This window comes from Actinia tenebrosa, unplaced genomic scaffold (assembly GCF_029948245.1).
Source record: "Actinia tenebrosa isolate PJP-AT-01 unplaced genomic scaffold, QUT_ActTen_1.0 PGA_scaffold6__47_contigs__length_16458017, whole genome shotgun sequence".
Classification (NCBI taxonomy): domain Eukaryota; kingdom Metazoa; phylum Cnidaria; class Anthozoa; order Actiniaria; family Actiniidae; genus Actinia; species Actinia tenebrosa.
The window spans coordinates 4,364,859-4,387,159 of record NW_028292583.1 but is presented as its reverse complement, the minus strand read 5'-3'; the positions used below and the strand labels follow the sequence as shown (position 1 = coordinate 4,387,159).

The 22,301-nt window shown below is 37.1% G+C and overlaps 2 protein-coding genes across 2 annotated transcripts; both read right to left on the bottom strand.

Annotated features, from left to right (window-relative positions):
• Window positions 1-12,047: 12,047 nt before the first annotated feature.
• LOC116290659 (uncharacterized) lies at window positions 12,048-15,727 on the bottom strand. Its single transcript, XM_089038820.1, has 2 exons — window positions 15,545-15,727; window positions 12,048-13,321 (listed from the first exon to the last, which is right to left on the bottom strand). Exon 2 carries the CDS (start codon window positions 13,200-13,202, stop codon window positions 12,882-12,884), a length of 321 nt encoding a protein of 106 aa, XP_088894946.1. The 5' UTR covers window positions 13,203-13,321; window positions 15,545-15,727; the 3' UTR covers window positions 12,048-12,881.
• Window positions 15,728-18,582: 2,855 nt separating this feature from the next.
• Window positions 18,583-22,036, bottom strand: LOC116290650 (uncharacterized). The gene has a single exon (XM_031697733.2). It carries the CDS (start codon window positions 22,030-22,032, stop codon window positions 19,822-19,824), a length of 2,211 nt encoding a protein of 736 aa, XP_031553593.2. The 5' UTR covers window positions 22,033-22,036; the 3' UTR covers window positions 18,583-19,821.
• Window positions 22,037-22,301: the final 265 nt, after the last annotated feature.

The window sequence follows — 22,301 nt, the reverse complement described above, 5'->3', positions numbered from 1 at the left end:
TGCGACAGATAGAAATTTATTATTATTATTATTTTTTTTATTATTATTATTATTATTATTATTTTATTATTATTTTTTTTTTTAATTTTATTTTATTTTATTTTATTTTATTTTATTTTATTTTATTTTATTTTATTTTATTTTATTTTATTTTATTTTATTTTATTTTATTTTATTTTATTTTATTTTATTTTATTTTATTTCATTTCATTTCATTTTATTTTATTTTATTTTATTTTATTTTATTTTTATTTATTTTTATTTATTTATTTCATTTATTTTATTTCTTAATTTTTTCATTTTTCTTTTGCAAAAGCTTCAATTCAGTCTGATAAGCTTAGCAAATCTGATATGAAAAGACCAAAGAAAAGAAAGTGGAATCACCCTCACAATAATGAAGTGTATTTTAAGAGAAGAATACGGTGTTCACCATCTCGTGATGTTTCAAACTGATAAATATTCATCATGATATTAAAGACCTTTATATTTCGTAAGAAATTAAAACGCCATCGATTAGAGCTGGCTAGATGTCACAGAAATCTGAAGAGGATTTACTTTTCATTAAAAAAATACATATATTTGACGCTTAGATGAACTGAGACCTGATTATGATTTTTGGAGGCAATTGTATGACAACCAAAAACCGGCTAGAGCTGTAATAACAACAGAGCTAAGAAGTTTGAATCACAGTTATACTCTCTAATAGATGCTAAAAGTGAGAGGCTGGAGTTGAAATGCTAAGGCCTATTAGCCTATATACATATAATGATAAAAACCATATTTCATTTAGTGACATTCCCGTTCTGTTGAACATCGCTTTACAAAAATACTCAACATCATTCATAAAAATATTATTAAGAAATTTCACAAGAAAACTTACATATGTATATATATTTAAATAAATTGTATAAACTATTTAAAACTATTCCATTGAAAATACTATCATAAAGACCTTAATGCATTATAAAATAAGGCTAACATTGTCAAAATCATATAAAAATATCTATAATATATAACAAAATGTTCTATAGGAACAAAGTAAAAGACGCGCCATTGGTCGTACTGAATATTTATTTTAAATTCTTACTGTGTAAAAAAGAAAAGACAATCTTAAAAGATTCAAGAAATCGTTTTCTCTTCTATACTTTTTTTTTTCTTCTTTTTCTTTTGGTTTGTTCTATTTGTTTTGCATTGATGTACACCATGTTCTATTATAGAATGATGACGGCGTTATAATCTTAGACAAATTATATCTTTTTTCCCCTTTCTTTTTCGTTTCTTTCCTCCTCGCTAGCTCCATTCTACTAGTAGTATAGAAAGCAAGCTTACAGGCAGTCAGTATTAATTGGTCATATTCACTCCTTATAATAACCACTTATCTCTCACAGAAATCTCCACACGTGCTCTTGAATAAGATATAAACAAGCTCAAGTAATTTTCACTATCGATATTAATCAGAAATCCCGAGATGTTCATATTATCTTTGCCTATTCCGTGATTATCTTCGTAATAAGATTTAACCGCTAGCGCCATGCAAAAGTAAACTAGACGAAGGTATATTTGCCTCAAAATCCACATGCTCACCGATTTAATTAAAACTGCAGACATTATTTGTTCTAAGTCGGAAAAATATCTCCAATAAGTTGGATTATAATAAACATCACCATTAGCAACTCTTACTTCACAAATACTGATAACTGAATACTATCAATGCTATCCTACTTTCGTCAGTTGACAACAGGTAGATAAGAATACAATAGTTGGACCGACTTGATGTGGAAGACAAAAGAACGAAAGATATAATGGAATAAAAGGGAAAGCTATAAGAACAATGGGTTATAAATAAATAAGACAAAAAGTGACAAATCAGAAATCAAAAAATCAGGTATTTTATTCATTTAAAAAGAGGAAAAAGAAAACGAAGTATAAGATCTACTTAGAATTACATAACGGTAAAAACCAGCTTTTGAAAGAATTATTAGTGAAAGTCATTCGTATCAGCTTATTTAATAAATATATGAAAATGATTGTGGTGTGCAATAAAAAGAGAACGTTGATCGATGATCAAAGCTGATGCGAAAAATAAATGAAAATGAATAATAATGTTTAAAAACAGAAAATGTTCATGAAGAAATGGAAAATTATATAAGAGCCATTGAAAGAGAAGAATAATGGAAAGAAAGGAAGAAAGAAAGAAAGAAAGGAAGGAAGGAAGGAAGGAAGGAAGGAAGGAAGGAAGGAAGGAAGGAAGGAAGAAAGAAAGAACTCAGCACCATTAAGGCATGGCTCTTTTGAGGAAGTGATGGAAAATCAGTTATATATTCATATCTTTGACAGTTTACTATGAATCTTTCCCAAATTTGGCTCGTAGTAGTAATTCTTCAAGGCAAGCAATTACCGCATTACCGTTACCATGGAAACCAGGTCACGTGACCACAAGGCCGCCATCTTGGATTTTTTTAAAAATCGTTTGTAATCGTATTGAAACTACTTCAAAAGTCCTGAAAATCCATATTCCTTTTGATATTTGCAAATACCTATATGGATCTAATTGGATATCTTGGAAATTATATTAAGTTTAATTTTTAGAATATTTTTAATTTTTTGGAAAAAATAGAAAATATTCTAAAAATTAAACTTAAAATAATTTCCAAGATATCCAATTAGATACATATAGGCATTGTAAATATGAAGAGTAATCTGCATTTTCATGACTTTTAAAGATGTTTCGGTACGTTTACAAACGGCTTGTTTAAAAATCTAAGATGGCGGTCTTGTGGTCACGTGACTTAGTTTCCATGGTAACCAAGGCTCTAAGGTTCCTTCTTTTCACAAAAGACATTAACTTGCCAAGTTTGGGGAAGATTCGTAGAAAACTGGCTATGATATAGCTAATCAGTTTTTCATCTGAGAGCCATGCCTTAATGATGCTGAGAGAGAGAGAAAGAAAGAAAGAAAGAAAGAAAGAAAGAAAGAAAGAAAGAAAGAAAGAAAGAAAGAAAGAAAGAAAGAAAGAAAGGAAGAAGAAAGGAAGAAGAAAGGAGAAAGACAGTAAAGACAAGCAGGCATACTCCACCTCCCACTCCAGACACTCCCCAGCCTCATCGCACTCCCCCTCCCACCCACCCTCCCGACCACCTCCAACCCCCCCATGTCAGAAAAGAAAAAAAACCCCCAAAGGAAGAAAAAAAAAAAAAAAAGAGCGGGCTGAGTCCTTTACGGGAGACTCGCATTAATCCACCCTATCACGCGGGCGGTGATCATACAGCTTCAGCAGGCGCTTCGCAATGGCGTGCTGCTCCGCTGTCTGCTCGACCTCCCTGCCCTCGTAACGGCTATCCAGTGCGCGTCTACCCCGTATCTTCCAACAGCCCTAGCCTCCAAGTCGCTGGATTACAGGCGAACACCACTTCGCCCGGCTTGTGACGTTAGGGCTTGTTTAATATATTTGTAGTAAGAACATTTGGCAAAGTTTGTAAACTACCTCGATGTGGGGTGCAGATTTCCACGTTGGCTGCAGGTTATTTCGTCTGTGCTATTGGTCAGTCTGTTGTCCTTATAAGAAAATAAACATCAAAACCAAAGAAAACAAAATTATCTGGTATCATATCTTTAGCCTGAAGTAGAAATACCGTAATTCGTGGGTGCAACCACAAGACTCAAAATCGCTTAAGATACAAATAACGATGAAACAGCCGCCATGTTGGTTGATCTAACAGGAAGCCAAGTTAATGAGGAATGAGTGGTGATAACTAGTAGAAGTAGCGTAGAATGCTTTGTTATCGTCAACCAACATGGCGGTTATGACGTAACATGCATCCCAAGAATCCAATTCAGTGATTGGGTAGCCTGTGTTTTCCTGTTTGGTGGCAGAGTGTGACGTATTTTTCAGAGCAAAGTCAGAAAAGTGCGTGATTCAAATCTTGTGTGGGTGGTCAAGTGACTAATTTAATTCTTCCCAATATATACTTCCTTAACTTGTTTTCCCTCATTTTAAAAACAACGAGGTCTACCTTAAACATTTTCCTTGCTACTACGTCGGCGTGTTTGCACGTATATTGGCCGGGTAAGTAGAAGATGACAAGTGAAAACGTTTAGATGACAGAAGTTTCGAAATCAATTAAATATCAATAAAAAAGTGCGCAATTTTAGAACGATCTAGATATATGATATTGAAATTAATGATTGAACATAATCGTAGCGGGAAATATATCGGAATAACTTCCATTATGTAGAGCAAATTTAAACAAAAGTTGAACGCCGTAACTGCACTATTCCACAGAGCAAATTTAGAAAAATGTTCACCATAATAATCAGTTAATGCAAAATAAGGCGAAGAGATGTTAGGAATCTTGCCAGATTGCAATTAGAGAGTTAGATGACCATGAACGTGCCCTCGTCTCACGTTTGACCCCAATCTCATACCCAGAGCCCTTATTTCTTACTGCGCTTGCGCGATAAACATTTTTTTCGTTGAGCATGCGCAGTAAGAAATAAAGGCTCTGGGTACGAGATTGGACGACATATTTATTTCGTCGAGCATGCGCGGTAAGAAATAAGGGCTTTGGGTACGAGATTGGACGGCATATTTATTTCGTCGAGCATGCGCAGTAAGAAATAAAGGCTCTGGGTACGAGATTGGACGACATATTTATTTCGTCGAGCATGCGCGGTAAGAAATAAGGGCTTTGGGTACGAGATTGGACGGCATATTTATTTCGTCGAGCATGCGCAGTAAGAAGTAAGGGCTTTGGGTACGAGATTGTTTTGACCCACGCGCACTTTCCTTTCCACGCAACGCTTCTGATGTCTTTCCCCACTAATTAAGAAAACCGTTGACGATCTTGTAAACACGAGTGTGCGTATGCCCTAACGCTTCATCATCTGTACTCGCGTGCACAAAAGTGAAAAACATAAGTTTCCTTTTAAATTTTTCTTTGATGACGACGCAGACAGTTTTTCTGGAGAGGGCATATATACAATTTCAATCAATCTGGAATGCTGGTTCGGATTTCAGAATTCCGTACATGTGTCGAATGCATCTATTCAGAAAAAAATAATCAGTCCGACTACCGGGCAATGGCTAATCCGCTCACTGCTTTTCTACTACAGAGAAGGTGTTACCAATTTTGGGGTTGTTGCAATATTGCAGGAAAATAGGCTCCTTTTTAATTTCAAATAGCGGAAACAAACTAAACACTAAACGCGGATTGAATAAGAGTGTGAGCATCATATCACATGCACCTTGGAATTGTTTTAGATAGGGCGGTGGTGAAGGAAAAAAACATGCAATCGCGTTGTTTCCTCAGCCAATTTACTTCTTGATAATTATTTTTTTTTAAAGTTACGTAAGAAGCTAGAACTTCATCAAGAGTGCTTCCATATTCAATTTGAATTATTTTTTAGCGGAAAAGGTATGGTATTTCGCAAAGGATAAAGTTTCTATCATAATCATACAAAATGTCTGCCGTTAGCTTCAAGTCTACAAATATAGGAATATTATTCAATAATATGATATAGTTATGACAATATTGAGTGTACATACAGTTTTATATGGTCCAGTTTATCTTTAGATGAGATTTGTTTTCTATCTTCGCTTATCAGTGCTGTTGTCTCGCTAGTTTATTTAGCTCAGCCTGAGTGAAAACTCTCACCAAATAGATATATATAAAACGATAAAATCAGCTAAAAAAATTTTTTTTAGTGCAAATCAGTTCAAGGATAAATCTGTCACATATAGACACGAGCACTTTCATCTGCGCAGTGTGCAAATAATATTAACGACTCTTTCCTTTAAGTGAATTATTCGGTTAACCTCACTTTTAAAACTGTTATGAACATTCTAAAATCAATATCCTTCCGCTATTCATAATGTTTGCAGTATGGCATCTATGTCGATCGATCAATTTACAACAATGATACTAGACAAATTAAATTTATTCCTTTAAATTGTACTTTTTTTTGCCATATTTGCAAAAGCCATCCTTAAATTCTTCTGCTTTTTTTTAAGTAAAGAAATGCTTATTTTCATGAGTAGGAGATATCTTCCTCTTTTATATCTTATGTATTGTCCTTTTACTTCGGATTCTGCTTCAGCTTCTCCTTGTCTCTGCCTCGCATCTTCCTTTTTCCTGTACTAGCATCGTCTTTCACTTTGTTTTGTTCACAAATCACGGCTGATACGGACTGGCATTGCACTAATTTCCAACTTCCTCGTCCAAAGGGACAAATCCACTGTCTTGTAACAACAACAGTAAGTTGATTGAACTGCAACCGTATATACAGCTATTTCAAAATAATGTTGAATGCTGCATACTAAGAAGTACTTCAGATTCATATTTACGTCACTAACAAGGAACAATTTTCTAGATTAGATCGTGATTGTTTTGATTTTTTTGTAAAATCAGTCTTATTCATTCACTAATTTCTTTTTCTGCTTCTCAGTTTAAATTAATTATTCCTTTCTTCTCGTTAGTATTTACACTGATTGTGCCGACATCGATTGTGTCGAAAGAAAAAGTTGTTGACATGACCAAGGAAAAAATCGATCGTATGGATAACGTGGTCCTTCGTGGATCCTACATCAAGTTTAGATCTTTCAGAATGTGATGTGTCACCAAAAACGCGCGAAATTGTCTTAAACTTGCACCATTGTCGTTGTAGATTCCCCTTTCGATCTCCTCACAGATCGCGCATCGTCTTTTCTTGGACAAACTCTGAGCATACTCAGCTGTCACATCTATGTCGTTGTCTTCGCCTTCGCTCTCCTTCCCTGGTTTGCTAACGTTCTTTCGTCCATGTTTCTTGCCCAAGAAGGGAAAATTCGGTTTTTCTGAGTTTGGCGTCTTCCGTAAAGCCTTTTGGGATCCTTTACCTGTTTCTTCGCACTCGTCAATCAGCTTTCCATATCTTTTTCCTCGTCCACTTAGCTTTCTAGTCAGAGTGACCAACGTCCTGGAGCCGTGTTGTAAAACCAGATCGTGCGTCTTCATCGTGACTAATTGTTTGGACTAGATCACAATTCTCTAAGTCGCCAATTTAAAAACCAACACTTAAGCAGATAAGAGCTTCAGCTAGTTCATCAGCGACGACTAAAACGAGCTTGTGAGAGCTTGTGAGCAAGTGGTCTCTGATAATGTACTGATCGATCGCCTTATATTTGCACATTATATCCTACACTAAGATGTATAGCCGTTGATCTATAGCCTCGTTCGCAGGACAAACGACAAGTCCTTCCGGTTCATAAAACTCTCACCTGTCCGAACGGACGTTCGTTCACGTATTTTGAGAAAAAGTCTAGCCAAGATGTAAATAAGAGTAATGCAGATTACGTAATGTTTTGATCATTGTAGTCGTGTTCACTGACACCATTTCTTCCCATTTAGTTAATTGACCACCATTCATTTCTCATGCGAATGAAAGGGCCGGTACTCAATTTAAAAATTGTGCAATGAAAAAACTACTCTTATATTAGATATACACCTATTTACGAAAGTGTCAAGCTAAAGAATAAAAGCCGTCGATATTGGCTTATCTTTAGAAGCACACACACACACACACACACACACACAAAAACAGTACAAATAGCGAAAGAACTAATGATGATTCTGCCCAGAGCAAACGTAGAAGTCGTTCATAATACTTAACTGGATTCAAAGTTATTTGTGTGTTTATTTTTTTCCTATTTTCTCCAAATTTGCTTCAAATAGGTGTTAATCAAAGGAATGTCAGTAACTATGGAGCCATTGTGTTGGCCAATAAGTTATTTTCTAGCGAGGGGTGCCAAGTTTACAGAAAAAGAAACCCTTGTTCTCTCTTCTCATTCCTGAGAAGACCACGTATTGCCATCGAGACGGACAGACGTACTATAATATCGAATCGACAGGACGGGATTGAAGTGTTTATTCAAGTAGATTTTCTAGGATTAAAAAGTAGCTGCTGTGTGTTCAAAAATGCTGTCAAAGTGCCTGTTTTTTGTCTAACAGTCACATGGCTAAGATGCATAAGAATTACAGCAAAGGATATTAAAAAGAATAAGACAAAACAAGCTCACTAGAAAGTAAACAAAGTTGTTTTAAGCTTTCAAACCCATCGACTTCCTGTGTCACAATCTTGCACTTTCTTTTCATGGTAAATGTCTGTTTTAGTGGCAAATATTAAGGAAACGCTAATTCTATTGTCATTCCTAAAAGCCAGTCAGTATATTGAAGTAGGAACATTTTGTCTTCCGTTCTGTCAAGTGCTTTAAACGCTTTCAAACATTTCAATAATTTGAATTGTCATCTAAAAGCAGCAGAAAAGAACATGATAGGCCGAAGTAGAAAAAACATAACCATAGCTCTTTAAAAACGCTTTTTGATCATTGAGTAGTCCTTGACAATTCTAAACAGACATTTCATAACCTTTTAACTTACGGTTTCCCAAAGGGACATGCAGAATTGAGAAATAGTTGCTGTGAATAAATATGACAAATAAGAAACGATTTGCTGCAAACATTTTAGACACAGTTCCCAGCTGCGCCATATCTTAAAATGTAGCCGTGCCTTTACATTAAAGCGAGACGAATGGAACATCGCAAGCTCACCGTTCGTAGCGTCTCAGTTCAATCAGGCACGACTACCTTTCAAGATGGCGCAGGGAACTGGAAAGGAACCAATTGGGAACCGATTCAACATACTAAAACGAATTCTAATAGAATTAAAACATTTAGTTTCGCAGAGAACGAAACCTCAAGCGACTCTCCTTTGCTTAACAGATTTCAATTTGACATTTCAGTTTGTCATTCGTCGGCATAGAATACGAAAGGCTCTTTATTCGTGGCACGGCAAATTTCTCATGATAACAGACTGACTGTCGAGCAGTGGAATAGCACAGTGTAAGGGCTATAAAATAGCGTGAAATAAAAATAATAGCCTGCATTTATATAGCGCAAATAAGCATCAAAATTTTCAAAAGCCCTTCATTGATAAAAGTGTAAAGGTATAATAAAGAATTTGAAAATTAAAAATGCTAAAAAGAACCAAAAACGTTATTCGATACGGTGAGATTCTAAGCTTACCAACATAAATGCACTGAAAATTCAATTCCACTGTGTCATACCCCGAGACATACTGGCTGAGAGGTGAGGCGTCGTATGGACTTCGGACTTGACTTCGCTTTGCTTTGCTTTATATTCACAGTGTAGGGCATCGAAAGGGTTTGGCTGCTTTTTTCGACACTTTCTATAGTTTAATTTACTTCCTTAATAAAGAATTTGAATATTCAAAAAAATGCTGAAAAGAAACAAAAAAATCTTATCTTTACACGATGGTATTCGAACCTAAGTCGGCTGCTAGAAATGCACACAAACAAAAAAACAAAAAAACAAAAAAATCGACTCCACTTTGCCATACCCCCGAGACATCCGCAGAGCTGGGGCGTCGTATGGACTTCGGACCTGACGGCGATTAAATCCTTCTGCCCTTGGGTGTACGAATTACGCAAGAAAATGTTCTAGCCGAAGCATCAGGGGAGAGACCAGCCGGCCCCCAGACCATATCGGCTAATCCCTTGCATCTCTGCCACGCACGGAATCGGTTGAAAGTGTAATGTTAAAAAGTCTAGTCTATTCGGTGCATTTTTTTAACGGCTATTGTTGTGCTAATTTCCTGGAATCGTGGTCCAGTGGATAAAATTTGGGCTTTCCAGACAATGAGTCAAGCCCGGTTAAGGAGGGTAAGTATCGGGATGGGTGACCCGAAAACTACGCCTACTTAATCCTTTTTTTTTTTTTTCCTTCGTCGTCTTTATCTTAAAGATACTTGAATAGATATCTAAATGTCCTATTTTTGTTTGCTATAGAGGCTTTGCACCATCACGTGTTGGCAGCAATGACAGGAGGCAGGAACAATTGAATCTGGTCTAATCTGATTTTACATGAGAAAGGATTCAGTTTCCCAGGGGTAAAAGACTCTATTGATATGCCTCCTGTCATGGCTGCCATCACGTGATGGTGCAAAGCCTCTATAGACCTTTTTACTGATCCGATGGCCATCTTGAATTATGGGAAGGAAGCCGAGGGGCAAACGTGGAAAATTTATAAATAATATAATATAATATAAATAATTCATCCAAAAGCCACGTTTGCTATGGATGTTCGGATTTGTAAAAATACAATGACGTTTTTATGTTTTTCTCCTCTTTAGGAAAAACGGGTAAGTTGCAACCAAGGAGACTTATGTACTTCTGACTCTGAATGCGCCATGTGAAGGATATCATATGCTATGTGTCAAAAGCCCAGTCGATACCAATTATAAACTCTGTACTCCAGAATAACTATCGCACTGCAATCGCTATCAATGTACTGATAATTGCGAATATAATAATTGATATAATACATCATTTGTTGACGCCTTGGCTTGAGGCAGTTGTTTGAGCCCAGTGGGGTGTAGTATAGCTCTAAATTCTGCAATTAATAGTTTTCCTTCCTCCAGTTATTTCCATACATTTTGCGACAACTTTATATTCGCTTATTATATTTATTCATTTTTTCTTTCAAGGGGGTTTCTTTGAGGGTTGGTTAGTATGTACTTATTGACTAAGTTAGGTCGGGCCGTAAGGGAAAATATTTGGCTCAAGGTGATGCCGTACAAATGACCGAGAGCCAAATATTTTCTCGTACGGCCCGACCTAACTCAGTCAATAAGCAATTTATCATATGACCCCTACGAAAAGAAAAATAATAAAATAAGAGAAAGAAAATACGGTCGCAGGTTTCGAGCAGGGCCGTACGGATTCGCACGGCCCTGCTCGCTCAAAGCCGTACGGCTCTGCTCACGCTATTTTCCCGAAAGTTTTTCTAAGAGCGCGCGCCCGGGCAGATACGGGTCATATGATAATTAACAATTATTCGCCGAAGGCGAAGTGATTATCGGGGAATATTCCCCAATAATCACTGAGCCTGGGGCAAATAATTGTTTTAGTATAAATACACAGGTGATTCTTTCAAAAAAAAGAAAAAAAAGAAGATAAAAGGCATTTTTTCTGGTAACAGCAACAAAGCGGCTTGCCGCCATTTTGGATTTTCGCTCGAGGTGATTATCGTGTGATGGTGTGAGTTTCTTGACCAATCAGCGCGCGAGATTTTCTATAATCACCTGCGTATTTTTACTAATATCTTATATTTTACATGGGTCAGGTTCCGGTGAAACACCTTGTAGGGGGTTGATTAATCTTTGGTAAATTGTTTAAATAAAAGCATAAATTACGTAAATCAATATTAAGAGGAACTTTGTTTACACCTGTTCCAAAAACCTCGGCCACAAAGGACTTTGGTATTTTTTTCATTCTTTATCTATTCATAAGCGACGTTCTTAATCGTGATTGGTGTTTTTTTCGAGTTTTGTGGACCATTGAAAACTTTTGCTAAAGTAACGTAACGACTTTCGAAGGTTTTCGTCTTTCAGCTTTTGAACGACATGGGGGACAAGATGAACTCAAATAAATCCCGTACTCCCGGCCTCTAGAGATAATTTTAATTTTTCGAGGTACTTGCATTCTGGGACTATTATGATATCCTGGGAATCTACTCTTACACGCAAAGTATGCCAACATAATATTGCTACTACCGCTCCTCCAACTTAATTGGACCAGGAAGGACTACCCCTCCTCTGCTCTTCTGAAATGGGGCTGGGGGCGTTTTATAGATATGATCTGATGTCTCCGGCAAAAAATCGACCACTTCTGGCCGGTTACCGCAATGTTACCATCTCGATATCCCCGCAGACTCCTACTTTTGAACCCATTGGGAAAATGAAGGCCTGGGCAACAAAGAATAAGTTGGAGTGACAGCGTGATCAGGGACCTTGAAGGAAGGATCTTCTATATATCTCCTTCAGAAAAGCGACTGCCAATGACAGAAAAGGCTAGTGTGGTCAAAGCTTGTAAAGGCGCTACTCACTGTGGCAAATGGCCATGCTTGACAGCATAAGGAGAAGAAGACGGACTTTCTTACGAGCGCATGCAGGTCCCCAAATTCATATCTCAGTATTTCCTTCAAACACATGCACTCAAATCAAGTTTTTTTATTGAACGAAAAACATGAAAACCGAACTTGAAATGCCAACATCGTCTTGTATGTTTGATCGTGTATAAATGTCCACCAAACCTTACGTTTACTGCAGCAGTGATAACTCATCTTGGCGCGTGGTACGTACTGCACGCAATCTGACTAAAGCACAACACACGTGACAATGAGGCCCTCCAATAAAGCATTTTCCTAATAAAGCACTATTCAGAACTGTTTCCGCAATCTAATTCAGTAATAAAATTCATTTACTGAAATCCGTAAACCTACACTTAACTCGACGCCATGCAGCTAAGAAAGTGTTTTAAGTTCTAGCTTGTTAATGTGAATAGCTTGTTTAGCCGCGGTACTGCGGCTTTTCTTACCCCAAAACCCCGTTTCCGTCGCTGCAGAAATATTTTCAATAACATCTGAGCATTATTGAAAATAACGCTAGTGTACTTTACAAATAAGAAGTCAATATCACGCTTAAGATATCACGTCGGTTTGAATAATTTTTAGTGATCTAAGAAAGTAAAATCGAATGGAAATAGTGGAGACGTGATGTTGTCATCATTTTGAACTTGAAAATTCTTGAGTGTTCTCTTCTGTGTCAATCTACTTGACAGTTTTCCATCAAAATTCCTTCTTTTTTGGCATTAAGGCACTTCATTCATAAACAAGCAGACTTTTATTCAATTTTGCTATTGTCCCCTCCACTTAGGATTCTTGTTAACGGTTCGCGTGTCGAATTCTTATTGACACTGGGAAATCTTCATTTGAAAATTTTAACAAGCATGCTACTCTTCTCGGCAAATCAGAGCAAGATATCCTCTCTTTAAAGTAAATTAACTTCGCGTAGAATTAACTCCAGAATCATGTACTTCCTTAATTTTCTGAGACTGACTCCTCTTTCGTCAACAATTTCTCTTTCAATGTTTTCACACACAGCTTGTCGACGATGACACTTTTGTAAAAACTGTGTTCTAGTTTCTCCATCGTCTATTATGCTTGTATTTTCTACTTCTTGGCTCTTCTCATCGTGTGCTTCATTAGCGAGAGCGCTGCTTTTCAATTCTTTAAAACTCTCAGTATCTTCATCATCTTCGACTGATAATCTTTGGTACATATTTCGACCGCGTTTACACTTCCACGCCATTTTCCTTTTCGGTTGCTTAGCTACTGCTTCAACGCGTACCTTAAAGACTTGGCGTCTGATTCAACGGTTTTTCAGGCTTGCCTTTTCTTTCCTGAGTAAAGATAACTAAGTTGTTTGAGCTGAAAATAGGACAGAGAAATCTCATTAGCCTAAGCTATTGATAAATTAGATGAATTTGGTCAGTTTGATGATTGAAATGAGCAGCTTTGCAAACATTATCGGCTTTGCTCGGAACGGAAGCAATATAGAAGTTGTCTTTTTGTTTGGCATGTTCGATTTTTACCGATTAAAAAGTCTATTATTCCTAAATAGCTCTTAATGGAAACTAAAAGAGGGCTTGGTATATATTTTACCAGTCAGAGATCTAGTCAACTAATAATCTCCAGAGAATATTTACTTATAGTCTTCTTTTCTCAAAAGACAATAATGCGATTTTCTTCGAATATGAATCACAAAAGAGACACTCAGGAATGAGAGCTTTAGAGTCAAGTCAATCCAATCTGTTTTGATTCATTTATAGCTGCCATCTATGCTAATTAAGATGCGTTTGTTTGCGTGTGGAAATGGTATAGGCAATATAGCTGCCCTTTAGATACCGTGTGCAACAATCTCATGCACGCCACGCATACTCTCTCTCTCTTCCTTTTTTTCTTTTTGTCCTCAGTTTTTTTCCTTTCGGCCTCGTGTTTTCGAGTTTTTGTTTCCGTAGTTTTTAGTTTGCAATGTTAAAATGAAACAAGACTTCTGATGCAACACCATGCACATGCTTACCATGGTGATACCTGCTGACTTTGTTAAAACGCAGACTCACCCATCAGTCATAATCCTAATAAGCAAGCCACGATAACGATTGGCTTATTCATAGCAATTATTTGCGCACATCTTATTCTGGAAAGAAAAGCAGCTGACAGTTGCCGACAGCAGCATGACTGAAAGTCTTTGAGCTCTGCCGCGTTGTTTGCACTCTCAACTCATCGGCGCTTAACAAAAAAGAGTAATAAAGCTAATAATTTAAGAGAGAAAAGATCGGATGAAAAGCAAAAAAAAAAAAAAAAAAAAACTTATTTAGCTAAGAGTTCAAGTAATTCCAGGTTCACTGAGAAGGGCCAGTCTAACCACAGCACTGAAACTTAAAAATCCCATCAAACGGATTAGTGTCTTTCATATCAGTTGCTCTGCCATATTGCTCAGGCTCACAAAACTCTTCAATAAACATGAGCTTATAGTACCCGCGAAAATTATGATAGAATAACAGGTCCAAAAACATGTTCGTTAATATTTACTCTTGTCTTGGTCTGGCCTTCAATTACTGAACTTGTCAAGGAGTATATGCGCCGACCAGTTAGCTACTACGTTTTATCAATCATTTGAAAAATAACTAGCGAAAAAAAAAAAAAATGCTTTTATGAAGCAGATAAATTTCAACCATTGATTATAATCAACTTGATCTTCGGGTTAAAGCTGTATTTATTACAGGAGTAGAAAAGCGCTGTTGTAACTGTGTGGCGACTTCAACTGACACTGAAACAGCGTGTCAGCATTTTCATTGCAAAAACACCGAGGCTGAAAAAGCAAGAAACCGTTCTTTTCAAAATCTTGGCAAGCGGAGAGTCTTGAACGTTGGGTTGTTGCAATTATTATGCTCGGTTTTTGCGTCATATTTTTCAAGGTCTTGAAAGACAAATTGAGAACTTCTGCGCGCTAGAAGGCACAATATTTCTCGATTCAATGCAAAAGACATTTAATACAAAAATTGACATTAAACTCATTGAAATACATTTATATAACTTGCAATAGAAGCTTCATCTTTAGCGGGTACAGAGTGATGTCTCAAAGGTAACATCTTGAGATCTATTCATAGCGCTACAATCAGCCTTTTTCCTTTTCCTATGACAAACAATGTAGCTTACGTGCCGTGAATGCGATTACCGTGATAGAAATAGAATTGTATAAAATATAAACTAGTTTGGCACTCTAAACACAGAACAACGATCGCTTCGTTTACAAAACAATCTTAAAGATATTCAACGTGATGAGTAAAGTTTAAGGAATTGGCTCTCAAAAAGGCTTACTCGCGCGGTCCCTTTGACGATCTTAACACTAGCTTCTAAAGGCAAAAAACACAAATTATACTATAAAATTCACGTCAGATAAGGTCAAGAATATTCCGAACTTCTGCACATATTTACCACAACAATTCTGAGACTTTTTCCTCATATTGCCAAACGTCAACCAGTCATTTTTCAAGTCATCTCGTAAGATAAATATTTGCTCGAAAAACGCTTTCCTATATGGATATTACTTTGAGGTCAGTCTCATCGGAACATGTCTGTTCTACTTACCTTTAAATATCGTAATAGTTTTGTTTCCAAGTGTTGGTATATCGTAGTTCACTTGACTTCGATGTTAACTGAATACTTTTAGATTATGATCGTTGATATATTTAAGAGCTAACCAGAGGAGAGTTAGTCAGCCTTCTAGGCAAATGCTAACACCAGCTGAAGTCAGATCACTAACGAGTCCAAAGCGGCATTACGTTACATTCTTTGACAATTTTGGGTGGGATGTTGGTGCGTGACATATTCACCTTCAAATAATTATAATTTATAAAAAGCCTTATGACAATATTACTGCTTAAGAAATCCGTATTAAAATATATTTAAAGGCTTTTAGCTTTAGGGCATGAGTATTTCCGTAGAATTGTGGCTAAAAATGTTCTATGTTGACCTGATTGTTGAATATATTTTTATTGGCAACGTTTTTTTGTTTTTTTTTGTTTTCATTTAACTGCTTGGCTCATTTATTTTCGCCAAATTATTATCTTTTTTAAAGACATTTGCCACGACTTTTTGTCATTTTTCATTGATGCTGGTAAAACACTTCCGTCTACACTGCACAATAAAAATAATTAATCTTAGTATATCCTTCATTCAATATATATCTTGATTTTAAATTCATCATGTTTTCCTGGTTTTCTCCCAGCTTGATTCTACTTTGTTTTAGCCAAATTTAAAATTTACTTCAAAATATATGCCGCTTTATTTCTTCATATTTTCCATTTGCACGAATGAGATCATAAGACTCGCTCGAGGCAGTACTGGTTGTCAAAACCATCTACTTTTTTTTCTCGCATCTTTTTATTCAAAAGGAAAACCCAAGTGTCTCTAAGCATTGCTATGGTTTTCGCAGCAATTCAATTTTTCCATTCCGAACGAAACTATACGAGTTTACATTGATGATATTATTTGAAATAATAAGTCGGGTTTTTTTTCTTTTCTAGAACGAATCATGACGCCGGAATTATTTGAAGTCGGATGGTGTGCATATTTTTTAAAATACCTGTTTTGCTATTCTCTTTTAATAACAATGACGGATAGTAGTGCATTGCAGGTTCATCCTAATCCATAGACGCAGTCAAATGATAAAACCTTTTAGCTATATTTATAATAATGCATCACGATAACTGAAATTACGTGAGTTATATGCTGCCAAGCTTGAGGCTAGAACATTTTCCCAATTCACCATTGTTCTACAGTCATAACAACGTAATCAATAACGAGGATTTTGACAAAAAATGGCCGGTGATTGTCGTACAGAATATTGGCCCACAGTGATATCAAATGCTATATGATTCCAAAGTCTGATTGATAGTCGTTGATGAGCATATTATTCTTTATATATATTTATCTGTCAGAGTCAGCCTTTTGTCTATACTTTACATGCTTCACCAAATTTCGTACTTAGCCGCAATTAACCATTTCGCAGATGTGTGTGAGGATTATTCTGGACTGACCGTCTGCGGTTCAAATGAACTGTTGAAATGCGAAAGCTGTGTGGAGCCATGCAAATAAAATGATTACCAGGATAAAAAGAGCGGTTTAATGAAAAGGTTGCTTTTGCGTGGAATTTTCAATGGACAATTTTCAAAAACGACAACAAAACGCATCCCTACACTGAAAAGCGACAACAAACCACGACGACAATCACTGAATGACCTAAACAACAACAAAAGCAACAACACGACAACAAACCACAACGACAATGACCTAAACAACAACAAAAGCAACAACACGACAACAAACCACGACGACAATGACCTAAACAACAACACTAGCAACAACACGACAACAAACCACAACGACAATGACCTAAACAACAACAATAGCAACAACACGACAACAAACCACGACGACAATCAAATGACCTAAACAACAACAATAGCAACAACACGACAACAAACCACGACGACAATCAAATGACCTAAACAACAACAATAGCAACAACACGACAACAAACCACGACGACAATCAAATGACCTAAACAACAACAATAGCAACAACACGACAACAAACCACGACGACAATGACCTAAACAACAATTAAAGCAACAACACGACAATAAACCACAACGACAATGATCTAAACAACAACACTAGCAACAACACGACAACAAACCACAACGACAATGATCTAAACAACAATTAAAGCAACAACACGACAATAAACCACAACGACAATGATCTAAACAACAACACTAGCAACAACACGACAACAAACCACAACGACAATGATCTAAACAACAATTAAAGCAACAACACGACAATAAACCACAACGACAATGATCTAAACAACAATTAAAGCAACAACACGACAACAAACCACAACGACAATGACCTAAACAACAACAAAAGCAACAACACGACATTAGACCACGACGACAATGACCTAAACAACAACAAAAACAACAACACGACAAGACCACAACGACAATGACCTAAACAACAACAAAAGCAACAACACGACAACAAACCACAACGACAATGACCTAAACAACAACAAACTTTAATGGGCTTTTAGCAGTCGATTTGAATAATCAAAATAAGAATAAATTATCAACACTAACAAGAAACACAGGAACAAACAACAACATTAACATCAACAACAACAACAACAACAACAATAGTGGGTCACATCTTCGCACACATGTTTAGCATTCAATTCAAATCATCGACGGAATAATTTATAAACACTTACAAGAAAAAAACACACTCAAACAAACAACAATAACAATAAAATCTACAAAAACAACAAAAACCACAAAGAGAGCAGCAGCCACAGAACTAATCGATGAAAAAAAAAAAAAACAAACCAGTCTTTAGTGTAGCGTGAGGTAAGGACTGTGGTAAGGACGTTCAAAGTACAGCTATAAATATAAATTTCAGCAGCCTGCGACTCGAAGACAAAGAGTTCGCGTGTTTATAAAAATTGCATTGAATTTGTGCCCAGAAACCTTCCGTTACAGACGATGACATCAAATAAAAATTTTCATATTTGGGGTTTAAATCTTTAATCATCAAAATTTTTGACAAAAACTGCGATTGATAAGTTGATAAGAAGCCTAAGATATTATTTTGCCTTCAGATCACCTGTTACATGTGTTGTGACTGATAGATAGACCATAAGTTGAGATAAACGGCTGAATAAGAGACGAGTCAATCCGGAATAAAAAGAACTGAATAAAAAATATCCAAATTCTTCAAAAAGGTATTCTAAGTGTTTTCTTATCAATCTTGCTGGAGTATACATCGAGTCGTCAGGTGTTTGCAGAACTGTAAATACTTATTCATTTGTCATATAAGGTATTAACTCTCTAGTATTAACTCTTTTTTAAACGAATAGAATGAAATTTCGAATGAAACAAAATCACCATTGAAAGTACATGACACTCAAAGACTCAGTGCCAAAAAACATTTGATAGACGCTTACCTTGGCTCTCGGTTTTGTGTTTTGTGATTGGTTAATTTTACACAATCGTGTTAAGAAAATAGTGTGTGTTTTCTTATGAACTCATAAGAGAGATATGTCTTCAATAACAGAGTTATTGAGTCTCTGGTAATTCATTTGTAAGGCTTCTATCTTTAATGAGGGATTTTTAATCTATCCGCAGTCTGTTATCTGATACGGGGGAGACTACTCCATATTGCTTAAATGAAAAAAGAAAAAAGAAATATGATACCTGATCATTATCAACTGAGCTTGCCGTGATGAGGTTCTTTATGGATCCATTGATGCGCTGTTTAAAAAATGGAATAAAATGATCGCACGCAAACCACAGGTGCAGCTTTTTTCGATCGCAAAAGTCGTTTGGAACTCTCAGATACCAAACCATATCGTCTTACAACATCGAGTATTTTGTCTACCTAAAATCTTAAAAAACGCGCACAATGTCAAAAATAGTCGGGAATACTGACGACTTCGATATCATGTTCATGCGCATTAAGAACAAAAAGGTAGCTGTAATTGGGTCTTAAATGGGTCTAGTCAAGGTGTAGCATTTCATTTTTTTCATCTTTGAAAACATTCAAGAAGGTACAACTCAAACCAGAAATTAGGGTACCAGTGTTACTTTACGCGAGAAAATACCAAAGCTTCTGGTACAGGGACAGCGGAGCGAGTTTTAGATTGGAGGTGCTAATACTATTTCAGAAATCTCTTCCGAACACTGACTTCTATATCAAATGAGTGAAACGTAAGCGACTGGTCAAAGATGGCGGCAAAATCATTGGTGGAGCTATAGCCATTCAGCCCCCTAGCTCCGAGCCCTGTGGTAGATAATGTTATTAAAGGATAGCTAATGCCGAAAAACAAAACCCAGGAGTAATCGACCTGATGGTAATCACGTGACTCCCTGGTTGTAAGACACGTTTGATGATATTCGCCTGTGTTCGTCTTTGACCAGAAGGCTCCTCGATAATCAGGGCATTGTTCTGATCATTATCGAGCCATACCCTAGCACTACCCGAGAAACTATTATGAGAAATAACCGCAACATCTCTCTTTGTGCTAGATTTGTCATTCATCGAAACGTCGAACTTTATTCTCAGACTAGCGTCCGAGTGTAGTGCTTTGAGACACCTTAAACGGTCCATTCTGACCGGCCAACGAGTGATGTTTGTAAACTCAAATCCGTTTGCTTCTATAATGCGCATGCCCGGTAGCTGGTTTTCTATTGGACGATGAAAGTCTGGCGTAAGGAGTGTCCAGCACATGGGATTTGGAGCTACGGGATCGCCATATATGGGCATTGGAAGGTTACTTTTATCAGACTTGGTATTATCGTCAGCCTTTCTTTCGTCGATTCTGGATATTTCTCTTGAAACTACTTCTTCAAAAACACTACGAATGTACGAAATTAAAAGAGTAGCGCACTGCGCATGGCCCAGAAGGCTTGGGTGGTATCCATCGGAGCTGAACAGGGTCTTCAAAGTCAATGGAGTGAATTCCCTTTTTGCGCTATTGCTAGGACGCACATCCGTCTTTATCTGAGAACAAATGATATTCCGCCAAGACAGTGATGTTATCTTATAATATTCTGCCATAAGTCTACCACTCTCGTCTTCCGAGTCAGGGCAGTTCTGCCCCAAGGTTGTCTTATAATAATCCCCTCGGAAATAATTGATGAAAATAAGTGCGGGCTGGGAAGGGAGGGTAAGTAGGAGTCTAGTCAGCTGCTCCAGGGGTTTGCCAGGATCCATTTCTCGCCCTTCATATCGACGGTAATCATTCGCAGCAAGTTCCCAGAGGACAAGGTCAGGATGGTCATGAATATAGTTCTTGATACAATAGGAGAAGTACTCAGAATCTGTACCTCCTATGGCTACTACATTTAGCTTTAAATCCGACGTAGTGATAGGCGTGACCGTAGTTTTCCACCATTCTACAAAAGCTTTGTAGTAAATCCCATGCAGATCATGCCTGTCTCTCTCCAGTCCTCCACCTGCGGAGATCGAACCACCAACTATCAGTATATTGATTCTCTCTCCTTTGAGAGCTTTCTTGATAACGCGCTCAAGGCGTTCGGTAGACCCCACCGTTGCGATCCCGAAGCGAAGCTGTTGGGGCTTGATACTCATCTCTTCAAACGACCGATAATGATACATCCAGGAATTAAAGAAGTCTTGCGATAAAGAAACTTCTAGGGACTTGAGTTCTCTTTTGTACATTATCGTTTTGGAATCCATGTAACTGCTTTTGGCATGAATGAAGTCATATAATGCTTCAGAAGTACTGGTCTGTCCCATGCTGTAAGATGCTTCTTTTGATATTGGGTCACTTTTTTTTGGCGCTGCACCTACTTTTGAAATTGCGTTACTATGATTTACAAGAGGTCCTCTTGCTAAATTTGGCATTGCGTTACTTTCAACTGGTCCTATCGCCTCTACTTTTATTGCGTTACTTCCGGCAGAACCTGTTGCTTCCACTGATGTTGCGTTACCTTCAAGAGTACCACTCGCTTCTTTTACTATTGCGTTATTATTTCCTGCAGAAGTAGTTTCTTCCTCATTACGTGCGTTACTTTCAAGATACTGCTCTGCCACATTTTGAGGAATTTCATTTTGGGCAATTATTTTATCAATCCTCTCCTCAGCAAGACCAAGTGCACTACTAGCACTTGGTTCGACCTTCATGCCGTCTTGACTGTTTGAATTCATTGCATCTTGAAATATTTTCGTAATGTTTCCATTAATCTCTTTTGCAACTTCCGTCACATTTTCGAAATCTGCTACGAAAGTCACATCTGCTTTACGTGACGGAAGTGCTTGCTTAGGAGCTTGAACACTGTTATGCAGTCCTACCGCGATCTTGCGGTGCGCTCCTACAATGCTAGGCTTTTCCTGTCTTGTCAGTTTTCCTTTATCTCTAAGAAAACCTTGCTTATTTGCTTTTGCTTTTGATATAATCTGGGATTTTGCTTTCTGAGGAACATTTTCGGAAGTAAATTTAAGGAAATCTGCGACAAAATCTCTCAAAGGAAGGGGCCGCTTTGGCATCTCTTCCAACTCATGTACACTTGCAAATGACTTCTTCATCGCATTTTCGTTTATTTGTGTTTTCCTCAAGGCATTCAATCTGTCACGCAATTTTTGTTGGAGTGACGTCTCTTTACGGAAATACTCCATGAGAATCTTGAACGCATTGGGATGCTGTTTCAGAAAGCTTGATGACGTAGCTGCGCTTTCAACCTGCTGGTTATCGATATTATCATTAGCGTTCTTTCCATTTTGTTCTAGTTGGTTGTCTGTGTTGCTATGGCTACTAT

Bases quoted from the DNA above. Each gene is read 5' to 3' on its own strand.
- LOC116290659 (XM_089038820.1), bottom strand. From the start codon at position 13,202: ATGGCGTGGAAGTGTAAACGCGGTCGAAATATGTACCAAAGATTATCA.
- LOC116290650 (XM_031697733.2), bottom strand. From the start codon at position 22,032: ATGCCAAAGCGGCCCCTTCCTTTGAGAGATTTTGTCGCAGATTTCCTT.